General features: G+C 40.8%; 1 protein-coding gene across 1 annotated transcript; it reads right to left on the bottom strand.

Annotated features, from left to right (window-relative positions):
* Window positions 1-11,243: 11,243 nt before the first annotated feature.
* Window positions 11,244-16,925, bottom strand: LOC137298620 (uncharacterized). The gene is made up of 6 exons (XM_067830911.1): window positions 16,707-16,925; window positions 15,617-15,785; window positions 15,208-15,354; window positions 14,330-14,620; window positions 12,588-12,713; window positions 11,244-11,926 (listed from the first exon to the last, which is right to left on the bottom strand). The coding sequence occupies exons 1-6, from the start codon at window positions 16,923-16,925 to the stop codon at window positions 11,244-11,246; spliced, it is 1,635 nt and encodes a 544-aa protein (XP_067687012.1).
* Between the last annotated feature and the right edge of the window lie 518 nt (window positions 16,926-17,443).

Genomic DNA, 17,443 nt, shown 5'->3' with positions numbered 1-17,443 from the left:
CGAAGGTTTTGCCGGCGGTGACGCCATTGTGATTCGTCAGTTCTTATTGCCTGCAACACAACGATTCGGCATGTCCTTGCTGACACCGGGAAATCAGTAAATCGACAAGTTTGTTACATATTTTATATACAGCTAATTGAAAATCCTTTTTATATACAACTAACTGAAAATTCCTCCTCAAATGACGTCATACTAGCGACAGTTACATAATCTGGCTATGATTTCGTTGTCGGTATTAACGCTCGGTATTAATGAATCTCGCGTAAAGAAGGGATTTGATGTTTCGCTTAAGACTAACCATAATTCTTTTATATGTAATGGTTAAAAGAGTACAAATATGTGAGTGTATTCGTTCTTTATCGCGTTTAATAGAAATGGTATTAGACGGTATTAATCTTAATATACAAAAGAATCATTCTAAGATTATGAATCGGTGTTTTCGGTTATTTCTCAACGAACTTAACCGAAACTCCCGCAGAAGATTGTCATCTTTCGCCAAAGTGTGTTTGGCGGCGTTAGTACTATCAAATATTCAAACAAAGATCACTCACCGATGTTTTCTCTTCTGCGTCTTTCTCTTTAATGGAGTAAGTTTCAGCACTTGTTTCATCTTCACCTGACTGGCCAGACTGGTAACAAAGAGTTCATTTACAGAATCATGAGTTGGGGCAGCAGAAGGTTCCCCATCAGATTCAACTGGATTGGTTTCTTCTACGGATGTGCGGCAAGGCGGATAAGGCATGTCCCCATCTTGGGGCTCACGGTGGCTCGAACCTGTGACGAAGCCTTCCTTGGATTTATCATGAGAAGTACCAAGGGTTTCCTCTTCGAGACACCAAGAGCTCAACACCAGGTTCAAGAAGTGAAGATTGTAGGATGATGTCCGCAGACATGTCACATTCTGTTCAATGTGTCGAAAACACAGACGCAATGATCACACGGTATTGTGTGACACACTTAACGACGCTGGTGATGTATAAACGTCAACGATTTTGTCCCAGAAAATTAATTCCGTATGAAAAGGAAGTATTGCTATTTTGTTTTCAGGTAAATTGCATATGAAAGCAATGCCGGTTTCATAGCAGTACATGCAAATGTCAGACTTTGAAAATTATACTGAAAGGCAAGAGAACCGTAGTAGTATTTTAAATGACAATTACGTATTAATTGAGTATTTGAACGTGTTATTTACATATACACATGAATCATAGTCGTGTAGTCTGATTTGTCCAACAAAAGTTCGTTTAAGATCAAGGTTCGAGATGGAAATGTTTTTGCTTGAGGAAAGTGAAGAGTGCCACAAACACAACATTGAAATCGATATGGACGCCCATTATGCACGCTTTCAAGCATAAACTACCGGGTAAGACGGCAATTGTTCTCTTGTTATCTGAATACAGCAGATATGGCTATTCACTGACGTTTTCACATCTCCGCCGTTGTGACTGGGGTGACTGGGTTTACAGGGTTGACAGGGTTGAGTGGGTCGACTTAGTCATTCTCTTCTGCTGACATGTAGCTGTCCTATGCAAGACATACTGTTGGTGACTGTTGGTACTGTTTCCGATAATTCAACCCATGTAAACTCCATTGGCCCTGTTGCTATGTCACATTGTATCGCATTGAGCAATAGTTTCTCAGTTAGTCAAAAAGCGACAATATAAGTTGTTCACTGGTCTCGCGGGGTTCATGGACTGATGTTCCTTCGATGTTTGTTTGTTCCCTGTTTCCTCGTGACCAGTGAACAACATAACATACATCCAAATACACTCATTCATCGTCAGAGCCGTGATCATCACAATCAACGCCATCATAATACCCTCAACATCACTATTACTATCATAGATTTATCATCATCATCATCATCATCATCTATACTAAATACTCTTGTAACTATCTTCAAAAGGCATTTGTAACGTCATCATTTAGCAGTTTATCATAGATGTCCGACATAGATATTCAAGCAGTCTATATATACTCTTAAAATGTAAGGAATAGTTGGGATAAGAAGAATAAGCGTTAAAAAGACTGTTCAAGGATAGAAATCGCATGAAAGCTCCACCATTTACACAAAGCATGGGATGCATTTACACAGCGCCGTAGCCTCATACACGTGCATGGGGTGTCATTCTTGATTTTGTCGGTTTTCAAGAAGGTCGACCTGTAGCAGGGCAGTGAATGCACAAACGACAAACACACGCTACGAGTGTGAGCTATTGCCCGAGGAATCTTTATTTTTTTGTGGTCGATAAGTCACCCTGAAATATTTACAGAAATTGTGATACAATGAATAGTACATAAAATCATCAATGTGCAATACTTATTACTAGTAGCTATAAACAGAGTAGCTAACATGAAATACACGATAAGGTTACGACTTATCATATCGAGTGCATAACAAGACATATATGAATAAACATTCTAAGTTAAACAAGGTCATGAACTTGTTTACAAATTGTTGTTTACACAATACATGAGTTGGATGGTAACTGATCTATATTACAATTGTTAATGTAATGGATATAGTTAATGGAATACATGGATATTAATACAAATTTGAAGTGAATGATTCAAACAATAAGCCTACCCTGTGGGTGAGACTGGGGTGACGACAGAGCACAGCAACAGTCTGTATCCCGAATATATCTGAATAAAAGGTAATTACTATGATAACTAAGAGTAAGACGCTTATAAAAGCCGATGTGCTGTGTGAAATGCTAAATGCGCATATTGTATACACATACCTAAACGACAGAATTAAAATAGGGCTATTCTACAACACATTTGGACTTAAATTTCTCATGCACGCAAGAGCAAAGAAATAGAAAAGTTGCTAGTAATTACAAAAGAAACCTTACAACTGCTAAGCCTGGTTTAGCATATTTATGTTTATAGATAATGGATGACATTTTGGCAATATCAGACGCCTAGTTTACTTTAATAGAACATATTTAACGTATCACAACATATAAGTGCAATGATATATATATATATATATATATATATACAGAGATATATTAAACTCATCTGATTTGTCAAATGTCTGTCAACTCGTCTGTGTGGTGACTTTTTGCAGAGTGCAGGCTATTAGACAAAAAGATTTAACTTTGAGGTTTAGCTTGGCCAATCAGTTGATCAGGTCATGGCTTGGGTTTGTTCAGGGCTTGAGGGACATATGACCTATTAAGTAGCCTACAGATATACATAATACAGAACAGAAAACATTAAAATAATAAAATCCCAATGTACATAGATGTGTCTGCCACAGATCAATCACTTAGACCATTAATTTTGACATTCAGCTTGCATCACACAGTTTTAGTGTTTGTTTCCAGCATTTTTGGCTTAAAACTGAAAATCATACACATGCACATTTGACCACATACATCAATCATCTTTCAAGATTGATTACTGTACAATGAAGTGCAGGTGGTGATGCACTCACAAGACATTCTCATCATATCAACATTGACTCCGATACACATCCCAATTATCTAAATTGTAAGTTAAAAAATGGAGTTCCCCTATTTAATTAATATATCAATCGACGCATGCAACAAATGATTATTGGACCCCAGTTGTGTGTCCACTGCCGAGGTCGTCGCCAAGGTCGTCACCGGTGTTGTCGGCAATGTCCTCCCTGCCCATCAAAAAAGCCTGGGCTACAGGTTCATCACTGAGAGGTGGCCAACGTTTTATTAACACCCATGCAATGATGGCTCCGACTCCGGCAATGATCAGAGACACGCCAGCAAAATACAAGGCTCCATTCACTGAGGACGTTTCTTTAAAGATTTTAGCTGAAATGGCAACAACAAACAATGCATTATGGACATGACAGTGAAATTAAATGGCATTACCTTATTTAAGACCTGTATGATCATGGGTAACTGAAAATCAGTATGTGTGCGTTTTTTATTGAACGCGGCCCTATTACCGAACATATACTCTCAAAACGTAGGGGACCTGAACTTTCAATTTGAATAGGAAGTACAAGCGTTAAAAACTTTTTAAGGTAGAAATGTTCTCTTCTTGTTCCCATTTCTCTTTTTTACAAATATCAAACATAACGCATAAGATGCACGTGCATGCCATTCTTGATTTTGACGGTTTTCAAGGTTTAAATCACTTTTGACAATCACCTTGTATCAGTCACTTGTTAGTGGTTTTTATTTGTTTGTTATTTTTTGTTTGTTTTTTGTTTGGTTTTGTTTTGTTATTTTTTTTAAAATAAAAATTGAACACACGCAACATTAATCTACTTGGAAAAAATGAAGTTCCCCATTTTGTAAAGAGTATATCAATCACAGGTTGTTCTTAACACCAGTGATTGACGTGTGGCGCATGTTAAACCCTTTAAGTATATAGTAGCCTCTTACGACAAGCATAGGTTGCCGGGAGGACCTGGACATGCATCACAGAATAAATTCAAAAGTCCGCTTTCAGTTGGTGATAGTATTTTGTCACCAGAACGAAATACCATACAGCGTTGTTGTGTGTTTGCTGTCTAACTCCACAATCAGCACACAATCGAGTCGGCAATCCTGTGATCTACGCATTTACGAGATGACATGCGTCAACCATGACAGCGAGTTTGACCCCGCGATCTTACTACAAGCATGGGCAGTTGAAGACCAATTCGATTTGAACGGGTAAAAATCCTTACAACACCTATATCTGTGCTCCATTTCCTTTAACAGTGAGTGAGGTAGGTTTACGTCGCACTCAGCAATATTCCAGATATATGGCAGCGGTCTGTAAATAATCGAGTCTGGACCAGACAATCCAGTGGTCAACAACATGAGCATCGATCTGTGCAATTGGGAACCAATGACATGTGTCAACCAAGTGAGTGAACCTGACCACCCGATCCGGTTAGTCGCCTCTTACCACAAGCATAGTCGCCTTTTATGGCAAGCATGGGTTGCTGGACGCCGACTCTACCCAGGGACCTTCTCGGGTCCTGTCATTCCAAGAACTCCAGCTACCAGGAATGTTGTTTCCTAAACAAGATGTGGGTCCCTCAGTTACCCAGCACTACAGGTTTCATGCAGTGGCATCTTAAATTATCAGAATATCCTTATTGTATAGATAGACAAGCAGCATTATTATGGCTTTGCTAAATTGACATGTGATGTATATATCCGTAGTCATAACGTTATTCGAAATTCATCGTCCACGAAATCCATTACGACTTTGGATTTGTGATTACGTACAGGTGAAAAAATGTGCAGAGAAGTGAAAAATAAAACTATGTCAACCACGTGCGGCTTACAACAATCGAAATCCAACGCATCAGTACAAACATGATAGATATAATAATTTTAACAACGACTTTTAACGGTCGTTAAAAGTTATCAAGCCAGAAATCAAGCAGTTATCAAGCCAGAAATCAAGAAACCAGTTCTTGATGCTCAAACCTTGAGCAACTACCGCCCGGTATCCAACTTGACATTCATGCCAAACATTCTAGAAAAAGTTGTTAAAGCACAGCTCGTCGAACACCTTCAAAAGTCTAACTTGATGGACAACTATCAGTCCGCATATAGAGTGGCACACAGCACTGAGACGGCTCTAAACTGTGTTTTGAATAACATAAAGATGTCTGTTGATTCTGGAGACATCGCCATGTTAGTCCTGTTAGACCTATCAGCCGCTTTCGACACCATCGACCACGCAATGTTTCTGAGACGTTTGGATAATGACTATGGCTTGAACGACACTGTCCTGGAGTGGTGTTCATCATACCTTACAGATAGGAAACAGTTTGTCCAAATAAATAAAGCTATGTCCCGTAGTGAAGTCCTGGCCTGTGGTGTCCCTCAAGGGTCCGTGCTAGGTCCGATCCTGTTCACTATCTACACAAGACCTCTGGGACACTTGATATCAGAGAAGCACGTGGCTCATCATTTCTATGCCCATGACAGACAGTTAAGATGGTAGACAGTTTCAGACCCCCCTTAGTAAGTCAGATGGAATCTTTGCATAGCATGGAAAGTTGTCTTAACAATGTCAAATCCTGGATGTCAACCAACATGCTTAAATTGAATGAGGAAACGACAGAGGCCATCATCATCGCTCCACCTTCCAGACAGCAAAAATCCCGGCCAACCCACCTGCAAATGGGACAGTCTCTCATACCTTTCTCGCCTCATGTAAAAAATCTTGGTGTTTTTATTGACTCTTCTCTTACTATGGATAAGCAAGTGGACCATCTCTGCAAAGTATGTCACTTTCATTCGAGAAACATAGGATCAATCCGTCATCTTCTTACAGGCGAAACGACAGCCACTCTGGTTAGATCGCTCATACCTTCTCGTCTGTATTACTGTAACAGCTTACTCGTGGGAATATCAGGAGATCAGCTGAACAGACTGCAGAGGATACAGAACAGGGCTGCCCGTATCATAACCAGGACTAAGCTCCATTCTCACATCTCCCCAGCTCTACAGTCACTGCACTGGCTCAGGATCCGTGAAAGGATTGACTGTCTATCTTCAGGAGATGTTTGCCCACTACAAGCCCTCTAGAAAACTCCGATCAGTTGACCAACTGCTCTTGACTGTACCAGTATATAAACTGAAATCTTTTGGGGCTCGATCCTTCTCACATGGAGCTGCCTCACTATGGAACTCTCTCCCATTTAACCTCAAGAGTGCACCTACGCTGTCTGTCTTTAAATCTGGACTAAAAACGTATCTCTTCCAACGCTACTACTAACTGTATCCACTGTTGTCTGCCCTGTGCATTTGCATAGATGTCACACGCGCTTTGAGCATGTCAATCAGTGATGTGGAACTAGCGCTTTATAAATACCCTTATTATTATTATAATTAGAATGACACGGAAATCCTACTGGGTAAATGGTTATTGTCTGTTTTATAAGGATTTGTCATTTCTTCATTCTTCTGTTGAAATGGTGGATTAATGGAGAGATTGTACAGCTATAACCGTCCTTATTAATACGTGATAACTAGTAGTTTTGGAACTATTCGAAATATCCGCTAGTCAGGTTTTAGTTGCTATAACATTTAACCTTGGGGAGGCACCCAATATTTGATGTAAAGCCCGCGATTGGCATACCTGGCTCCCACATGCCCCCAAAAGTTAGTGAGTATGGCTTTACGCCGTTTTGATACACTCCCAGAAGTATCAAGGTAGGCTCACTAGATAGTAGAACCCGTGACCCGTGAACCTTGACCTGTGACGAGTGACGGCTGCATCTTCCACGTTATGCCGCACTCAGCAATGTTCCAGATATATGGTGGCGGTCTTTAAATAATCGAGTCTGGACCAGACCGTTCAATGATCAACAACATGAGGATCGATCTGCGCCATTGGAAACTGATGTCATGTGTGAAACACGTCAGCGAGCCTGACCACCCGACCCCGTTAGTCGCCTCTTACGACAAGCATAGTCACCTTTAATTGCAAACATGGGATTGCACATGACATGTGTTTTCGATTCTTTACATGAACAAAATGCTTTTGATTTTCTGGAATGTTATTTTATGCCATTGTACGCAATACTTCAGCTAAATATGGACGATCGGTATACCATCGAGTCCCGCAAACCTTAGACAAAATTGACACAATCATTGCAAAAAGATTTATTCTCCGCTGTTTATGGTTTCAGAAATCCAAGTCATCAGCTCTGTTCTTAACTATCTCGGGTTGCCGTTTCAGTTACCTATATTGTTATCGCCGCCAACTACTTTAAGAGTTACCCATGGTCTTCTATAAATACTTCCCAAATACACTTGTCGTTACAAACAGGTTGGCCACCTCCGGAGAAGAAATTCGATCTTAGAATGGCGTAAGAATATCAAAAGGTTCAAATCGAGACTAGACCTTGATCCCATTGTTGGATGGGAGACAATCCAAAATGGACACTCACCATATGTCAAACACTAAGTATCTTATATACAGGTGTGCTAAATCTGATCTCTGTGGTGGATGGTCCGGTAGACTGAAGGGCATTTTAATGGGTTTCTACATCTCCATAGCAACTCGGAGAACCAAGTCTTTGCCACAACGTACAAGAATCTAGTTTCTTTATCAGCATCTTTGAAAGAAGCCTTATCACGGTTTCTATCAAGAGCTAAACCAAGGGGATCATCGAAGTTCGTTTGTGCACAGATTCGACTTTTTAAAAATCCTTCAAATCCAAATGACAATCAGCACGTGCTGATGTCGTGTGGCGTTCTGGTGTTGACGTTTAGTGGAGTAGGGCGGGTAGCCGCGTACGTCAGAGGGACGCCGAAAGGCCTTTACTGTAAGGTGGAACGTAAACTGGTCAAGTGTTTGCTCAGCGAACTCCGTCCGCTGTTCAATGTGTACGGATAACTTTGTTATGTTCACCAGTCTGTTCAGTACATATACTCATGGACAAAATATGGGAACACATAAAAGCAAAGATATTATTTTCTAGGATTCGTCGAATGCTTTGTTTTTCAACGAGTATATTTGTAATCGATCTTCCACATGTATGTCATGTTCTTTAGGTATGAAAAGGTTCCTTTAACACAACAATACTGTATTTCCAAAGCGGCGTTGTGGAAGCTTTGGACAACACACGTCGTGGCAGGATGACTGAGTCTGTGAGCCACGCTTTGGTGCTTGACTGGGTATACTGTGTTTGATATGCTTCATTTATAAAATATTTATATATCAGTCAATTAAATAAATCTTTGGTAAGGCTATACGTGTTCAGTGGGTGAGAAAATGAGTTGGAGTGAGCAATTACCCCGCTTTTAGTACTATTCTAGTCATATTAGAACATTGTACCAATGTGGGGAATCGAACCTTTGCCGTAACAACTAATACTGACGCTTTTATTAGTAACAAGGCGTAGAGTGAAGAACTCCTCAAATGCTGTCTCGCAGTATGGACCAGCGAAGGTCCGAGGTAGAACTGATCTTCCGTAACCCATGCTTCTCATGACTACTATGCTTGTCGTAAGAGGCGACTAATGGGATAAGGTGGTCGGGCTCGCTAACATGGTTGACACGTCATCGGTTCCCAGTTGCTTAAATCGATGCACATGTTGTTGATCACTGTATTGTCTGGTCCAGACTCAATTATTTACAGACCATCGCAATACAGCCGGTATATTGCTGAGTGTGGCGTAAAACTAAACTCACTCACTCTCTCATAGTATGACGTAAACGTGCAACACAACACACCAATAGCTGTCAGTAACCGTATAGCCTAAGGATACTCTAAAGGATTAACTTTGTAGCTCCAATGACATATCCGATGGAGCTGACGAAGATTCAAATAACAAATTCAGCTGTCTCGCAGTATGCACCCGAGAAGGTCCGAGTTAAAACTGGTCTTCCGTAACCCATGCTTGTCGTAAGAGGCGACTAATGGGATCTGTATTGCCTGGTCCAGACTTATTTACAGAACATCGCAATACAGCTGGAATATTGATGAGTGCGGCGTAAAACTAAACTCACTCACTCTCTCATAGTATGAGGTAAACAACACACCAGTAGCTGTCAGTAACCGTATAGCATAGGGATACTCTAAAGGATTAATTTTGTAGGTGACAGTGATGTCGAAGATGGCCACAAATACGGCTGTACACCCATAGCATTGTGTAACTTTTTTCATCCATGTGCTGGATGAAATTATCATATAATTAGGTAACTACGAATGAAGTGGTTCAAGGATATATTTGGAAATGTAGATTTTAATGAAAATGTAGAATACCTGAAAAAAATAAGGATTATGTATGTTTCGTGAATGAATAAACATTTCCAATTTTCCCTGAAAATGTCAGTGATTATTCATAATCTTCATTCCGGATATTTCTTATAATGTATCTACTGGTTTCTTTAGTGAATAAATGGGTTTAACGATGTTTGCTATTGCAGCTATACTATAGCGTCTCGGCTTCATGTGGGGGAAGGGCGGTAGGGTAGCCTGGTTAAAGCGTCAAGCCGGAGACCCGGGTTCGATTCCCCGTATGGGTACAATGTGTGAAGCAGACGCCTGGTGTCCCAAGCTGTGATCTTGCTGGGATATTGCTAAAAGCGGCGTAAACGCTTTCACCATTCAATCAATTCACCCTCACCAGGCAGTGAATTGATTGAATGTATCCTTCCGCAGGGTTAATTTCAGCAATACGAGGCTGTAAAATCACTGAACGTAAACTATCCCAAAATTAATTTCAGTAAATATGAGGCAGTGATCTGATTCTAAGTAATCATCTGTAGGGTTTATTTCAGCAAAGCGTTCGCAGCCATCATCTTCTTCTCATTTATTTTCCTCGCGAAGTGTAATAGTTTTGTAAACTAATAAAGAGTTATCGATTTGTAGTTGCCATAACTTTAACGTTGCTTATTGTCTACACAGATTAGAGGTTCGTCTACTTCTGTATTCCATTGTTTGTTTTGTTTCTTTCTAAACGCCTCACCCAGCAATACTCCAGCTATGTGGCGACGGTAAGCACAGAATAGTCTGGACCAGACAATCCAGTGACTGGCATGTTTAGACTCGATCTACTCAACTGGGCTACGACAACATGTGACCGCCACGTCAGCTTGCCTGACACCCCGATACCCCGTTTGTCGCCTCTTATGACAAGCATGGGTAGCTGGATCACTAAAAAATTGTGACGACACTGGGTGTTTGTGAAAAGAGTAAAACTAGTGAAGATCAGAGTTAAAATTGATCTTCAGTAAACTATGCTTGACGTAAGAGGCGTCTAACGGGATCAAGTGGTCAGGCTTCCTGACACTATTAGAAACTGGAAATGATGTATGCCGTACAGGATAACATCAATTTTGATAACACACTTGTCCACTGAAATACTTTTTATGAACACAATACAAAAAGGTCGAGAATCAATACAAAAAGTTCGAGAGATGCCCCACAATAACTTGTATGAAAAGACAAATTCTAATGGAATAATAACTCCAGCAAAAATAAGAGGTAGTATTGCTATTTTTCACAGTTTTGCCTGTGTTGAATGTTTATTACCTCTGACCAGTTTGTAGGAATAATAGATTTAGAAAGCGTCTAGTCTCCACCAATAGGTGCTCACTGACCCTTTGACAATATCAGAAAAAAAAATCACGGAACAACTGTGCAGACACAAAGTGAGAGACAATGAGAAAGAGGTGAGTTTTGAGGAGGCACTTGAAATCCTTCTTGGATATAGGAAAGTTATTTACAGCGTTTCTGTCGTGTACCATCCTACGTCTGTCACACCAGTTTGGTTGTGTACGGATCTATCAATTCCAAGTGTCCTCAGCCTCGACCACGACGTGGTTGTCGACGTGGTCCTGGACTTGACCTTCCACATGGTCCTCGACTTGACTCTCGACATGGTCCTCGACATGGTCCTCGACTTGAACCTCGACTTGGTCCTCGACATGGTCCTCGACTTGACCCTCCACATGGTCCTCGACATGGTCCTCGACTTGACCCTCGACATGGTCCTCGACATGGTCCTCGACTTGACCCTCAACATGGTCCTGGACATGGTCCTCGACTTGAATCTCGACATTGTCCTCGAGATGGTCCTCGACTTGACCCTCGACTTGAATCTTGACATGGTCCTCGACATGGTCCTCGACTTGACCCTCAACATGGTCCTCGACATGGTCCTCGACTTGAATCTCGACTTGACTCTCGACATGGTCCTGGAAATGGTCCTCGGTTTGACCCTCGACATGGTCCTCGGTTTGACCCACGGCATGGTCGTCTCTCTCACCATCACCAGTGTGATCTCCCTCCTCATGGTTGATGTGTTCGGCAGGCACATGGCTAGGACGAGACCCGCGTCTTACCAATAACACCCATGCAATGATGGCTCCAATTCCGGCAACGATCAGGGATACTCCACCGAAATACATGGCACCACTTACTGACGATGTTTCCCTCAGGATTTTGTCTAAAATCACAATGACAGATGCTGTTGCAAGCATAAATCATTTATGAGACAGTTACTATAAGGATATTTTCTTTATTACAACTAAAATCCCTTAGAAGCATAGATAAGTATCTATAATCGATAATTATCAACAACGGAATGTATTAATTGTGCACTTGAAACTAAATACGGAAAAGCTTGGGTTGCTGATTATTATGTGTATCATAAAGATAATAAGAAATTTAATGAAACATTGACGCGTATGAAACAAAACATGTTAAATACATCATGTTATAAGTTTACTTGAATTCATGTGCCCTCCTCTTCAGCCACTTGACTGTATGGTTGATACTTTTAATCGTATTCAAATTACTTGAATTGATGCTCGTGATATCAGTGACCGGATGGTGGGCAATGACCTCGACTATTTACAGAAGGACATCACATGGCTGGAGACCCGTGTGTATCTGGTTTACAACAGGTCTTCAGAACCCCATGCTTGCCGTAAGAGGCGACTTGGTTAACAGATGTCATCATCCTAATTGCGTACATCGATGTTCATGCTATTGATGACTGAACTGTCTGGTCCAGATTCGATCTTTACAGATTGCAGCCATATAGCTGGAATATTGCTGAGTGCGGCGTTATACAACAACACAAACAAAACTTCAATCAATCTACAGAAATACCGGACACTACCCACGCGTAATCTCAGCACCAATAATTCCTCCCGCTAACTGACAACAGCACAAGAGAGGGAGGGCCAGCTTCAGGCTGCTTCTTTCAGTACTGCTGACCAGAGCTACTGGCAACATTACCTGGGAGAGCACTGGAACAAAAATTGAAGTATTTACAGGCTGTTCAGCTTGACCTGATCAAGTGAATACTAATGCATTGCGTGGTCGTGTCACAACTGATTTGGTGTATTATTGTGAAGGGGCGTGACTTTGTCAGGTGATTATCAACATGTCCCGAACAACAGAGACAAGGTCGGCGTTTGACATCTCAGTGTCGAGAAATCGTCAGCAAAGTGCTAACTTTCTTTAAACAGTTAGCCGCAGATGGTTTAATGTTTCCTGTTCGGGCTTTTCGACAGCGAGCTCCCCTATTTAAAGAAGTTAACTGGACCAGTGCCGGTTGACCTCCCGGGTCATGCACATGTGGAGTAACTCGATCAGGTCAAGCTGAACAACCTGTAAGCATTCAGTTGTCTCTATCGGACAAAACAGAAAACCGCATAACATTCCCAGCACAAATCTATATAAATCTTCAATGCTATTGTGCGTGTCTGTTTGGTGTTTAACGCCACACTCCGCAGTTTTCCAGCTGAAAATAATGTCTGGGCCCCGGTCCCAGAAGTTTATTCGAAGCTGTTGAATGCTGCTAGCGAGGGCATAGTGTTGATAAAACATGAAATCCGAAGCACGGCCGCGTCCACCATTTTAATGTTATACATTAAACATTTTTTTGTTTTATTCAAGAGATTGACGCTAAATGCGTCAGAGAACGTTACGGGTTTTCAACAGTTTGAGTCATAATATATATTGCAACTACCCTCCCACTCCAATGTGATCAAATAGCCAATCTCCAGATTTTTTATGGATGTGCAGTGGAGTGCGTAAAGTAGATTTAATTTACTCACGAAAGGCAAATCCAGTACTGACAATCACCAAATCAGGAGAGGTCACCTTGTGGGCAGTGACAACGACACCAGCACCTACGACCGATAGTCCTACGGGTAAAAGGGCTGACCTTTTCAGACATTCTGTCAGGAATTGGAATTTGTTTCGGATGACCAAGAGAACAACCAGCACGATGATAGGGATGATGCAGACAGCGATCACCATAATAATCGTCCACGTTTTAGACTCCATGACGAAGACTTGCCTGCTTGCAAACCCTGTTAGACATTATTACATCTATGATCCTTATAATCTGACATGGAAAACCACTTACATTTAGCACACAACTTGGAAAACAAGACCATCACATGTATTGGCGAATACGACATTGGAATGGATTCCTTCTGACCAGTTTGTTGTGAGTGAGTGAGTAAGTATCTCCCCTCCCTTTTAGCAATATCCAGCATTATCACGGCCAGATATGGGCTTCGCACATTTAACCCATGTGGGGAATCAAAAGTTTGGGGTGATGGGAGAACGCTTTACCCACTAGGCTACACCACAGCCCCTGACCTGTTTGTAAGACCGACGGCTTACAATGTTTTCAAAAGGTTGAAAAGTGATACCAAACATCACCTTTAAAAAGAATACAAAAACATTTTTCTTGTATCAATCATAGTTGTTTTCAACAAAGATCAGACCATTAACAGATACGGGGCATCAACCTTCATATCGAGTGATGGTTCCCGTGACTGCTGAATCATCACAGAACTTTGATTCACGCTCTGCATTATCTTCAAGTAACAACATCCAAAATACCTACCCATAGAACAGACAGCTGCTAGCAATACGAGGGCATAAAACGGTGGATGTTTGAAGAGCATGGTCACATTTTGATGGGTGTGTGAGTTCTTTTGTAGAAACAATACCGCCACAAGTCCCAATAAAGCAGGTATCTCAAGCCCTATTCCGGAGCGAATGAGGGTGAATAGGGAACTAAATTCTCCAGTGATGAAGCTATTGTAGCTGATGATAACTGCGACAGCTGGGCGAGTCTTGAGGTGGTCTACTGTAGCTACCACTCCAGTAGATCGAAGAAGACCAACAGAAAAACCTAGCAAGGAAATCGAATGGCGTTTATCAAGGTCGAGCCCTGGGTATACAGAGGCTTCATATCAATATGTAACTCTTAAGAATTGATTTGTGGGAGGAGGCTGGTGGGAATGGAAATAAATGGATGCATGTTGAGTACACCTTTTAGTCTCATTTAGAAGCTGCATAATGAAGAAGTTGGTTGGTTGGTTGTTTGTTTAACGCGACATTCGGCATTATTCCTGCTGTATGGCGATGGTCCATAAATAATCGAGTCTGAACCATACAATCCAGTGATCATCAGCATGAACACCGTTCTATTCATTTGTGATACGGTATTATGTGTCAACCAAATCAGCTAGCCTTAGCCAAGTGAGTGAGTCCTGAAACTGTCCTTTTTAAATACACTGCACAAATGCACACTTAGCTGCGTCATCATTTCCAAATTTCCTTTCACAACACTCATATTCATCAGCTTTCAGTAGACCTTCAATATGCCTCTCAATATGCTAATGACTCATTACATTATGTATTCGTCACACGAGGATCGTGTCTAGAAACTAACACTATACCTCCAAGGTTTCACTTGAATATCGATTCGAAACAGACCTTTCATGACGCTGAGTGTGATGAATGGCTTAAGGTCATCTATGGTTGCCAATGACGACGAGATACAGGAAAAGATGAGTAAAACACTTCCGAAAAAAGCGACCTTGCGGAAGCCGTATCTGATCATAAGCGGACCAGAAGAGGCAGCTGAAATTAACAACATATGAGAAACATGTTCCTCCTCGTGACTGAATGCAAAATATGACAATATTTAGTTTCTGTGTGGAAACATATTTTTCCTTGACAATTACTGACACAATAGACGGAAAATTTATGACGTTTGTTGCCATGATGCTTTAAGCTTTGGTGAATCATTCCAGTTACAGATCATTGTTAAAGCGGTGACTTGTCAATAGTTTTTTAAAAAAAGAAACACAAACTATAATCACGTGTCGCCAACACATCATACCTGCCACTGCGTTAACTACCATGAATATGGTAGAAGTTTCCCTGCTAGAGACCATCTGTACAACTGTAGGGATCGGCAGTAGAAAGGCCCCAAAGAAGAAGCCAGCCATGGTGTTCACTACCACGCCAGCAAATATAGGTACGAGACAAACAATACCCCTTCTCGAAAACTGAAACCAGGAAAAACAGTTTATATTTTTATGTCGCCAGGACGTTATGATTCAGTTGCATTTCAGTTTTGTAAGTTATATTGGTATCATGAAAATTAGGCTCCCTTTTAACGTATTAGTATTAGTATGTTAATTTTGGTTCAGAAAAGTGAACTTCCGAATGAAACACCTTTCACGATACTTATTCGCAGTTCATAGAGAACCCGTTAGCACTGTAACCAAAATGGCGATCGTGACTACTGGTCTCGAGTGGTCGTTGTTTTAATGCAATGTGATGTTCATTATGCAGAAGTTTCTAACTAATATTGTTCTAAAACATGAATCTGTTCCTCAATAGTTTGATTGTGAATCGGGGCATGTAAATATGATCCTTACAAAACTACGTTACATGTGTAGTCCACTGATCTATTCCGTGTTGATATACATGATAACCCAACCCTTGTGGAAATGTCCGTGGAAATTCTTACCATTACTTATTTGAGTGTCAATTATAAACTGCACAGTCATATACTGGATAGAGAACTGTCATGATGTCTAATTTGCACAATGTTGTGAACATAAACTTTGAGTAACTATTATTGCAATGCAGATCAGACTGTTGGAATAAATTATAACATATATGTATTTAAAATTGTTCAAACATGTATTTGTCATTCAAAAAGATTATTTTAACGTTTGCAATTGTTCTACTGTTCCCAATTCTATCTGTCCGTCTTGTATAAAGAAAGGGAAACAATATTTATGTTAATACTACAGAGTGAGTGCTCCAAGTTGTATCCAAATACCCCGTCCGTTTCTCATAAATACAATATGCTTTTTTATAAAATTTAAGGATTTTAGTATTTTGGCATTCATAATATTGCTGAGCATAAAGAGTAATGTTGAGACCTATTGACCTAGAAACAACACTTCAAATCTTACCGTACGAGGGTCGTTTACTGGTTCAATGTAGTCATAACCAGGATTGGTTTCAGCAATGAATTCATAATCATTTTCGGCTTCCGGTTGGTTTTCCTCCGTCGCCTGTTGATAGACGGAGTCTTGGACGTTGTCAATGTAGTGGTATTCCACCGACGCTGCAGTGTTGTAGTCAGTTCGGGCATGAGTATTAGACACGATTTCGACGTTGGATGTTTTCATAGTGGGCTTGTTTTCTTGTAGAGTCTTTCAAAATTAATTGAAAAAAAACGTGTTTTAGTCCGACGATTCCCTTGTTAAAAATACATTTGCATTGTCTAATTGACCAAGTAATGGATCAGAGAGGCCGTATGAGTGGTGTAGTTTTTGAGATACCCAATCCATTAAGCAAACATTATGCTGTGTGGTCAGGAATGATGATCTACCATTACTGTTAATGAAAACCCATTTCGGCATATATATTGAAGAAGAAAAGAAACTCCACATTTGAATTATTTTGACAATGGGTAGTACAAGGTAGTTTATAGAATAATCTGACGCATCCTCTCATTTCAACTGTGATGAACGACGCGGGGTGCATGCAGTGCTCTCCTTTGTGAAAACGCCTCACGTGACCACCATTTCACCAACGTGTGTGCAGAATGGGCGAACTTTTTGAATTTATCTTTTCTTCACTAATCCGCTAGGTGCGCTGATCCGGACGGTCCAACCTTGAACTGACAGCGCATGTCGTATGCGCA

The sequence above is a fragment of the Haliotis asinina genome, chromosome 10 (genome assembly GCF_037392515.1).
Source record: "Haliotis asinina isolate JCU_RB_2024 chromosome 10, JCU_Hal_asi_v2, whole genome shotgun sequence".
Taxonomy (NCBI): domain Eukaryota; kingdom Metazoa; phylum Mollusca; class Gastropoda; order Lepetellida; family Haliotidae; genus Haliotis; species Haliotis asinina.
This window is presented reverse-complemented; position numbering and strand designations above follow the sequence as displayed.

Excerpts from the sequence above, each read along its gene's own strand:
- LOC137298620 (XM_067830911.1), bottom strand. The coding sequence starts at position 16,925 with ATGAAAACATCCAACGTCGAAATCGTGTCTAATACTCATGCCCGAACT. Across the intron at positions 15,786-16,706 it reads CAGTAAACGACCCTCGTACG|TTTTCGAGAAGGGGTATTGT; the intron begins GTAAGATTTGAA and ends TCCTGGTTTCAG. Across the intron at positions 14,621-15,207 it reads CACACTCAGCGTCATGAAAG|GTTTTTCTGTTGGTCTTCTT; the intron begins GTCTGTTTCGAA and ends TTTCCTTGCTAG.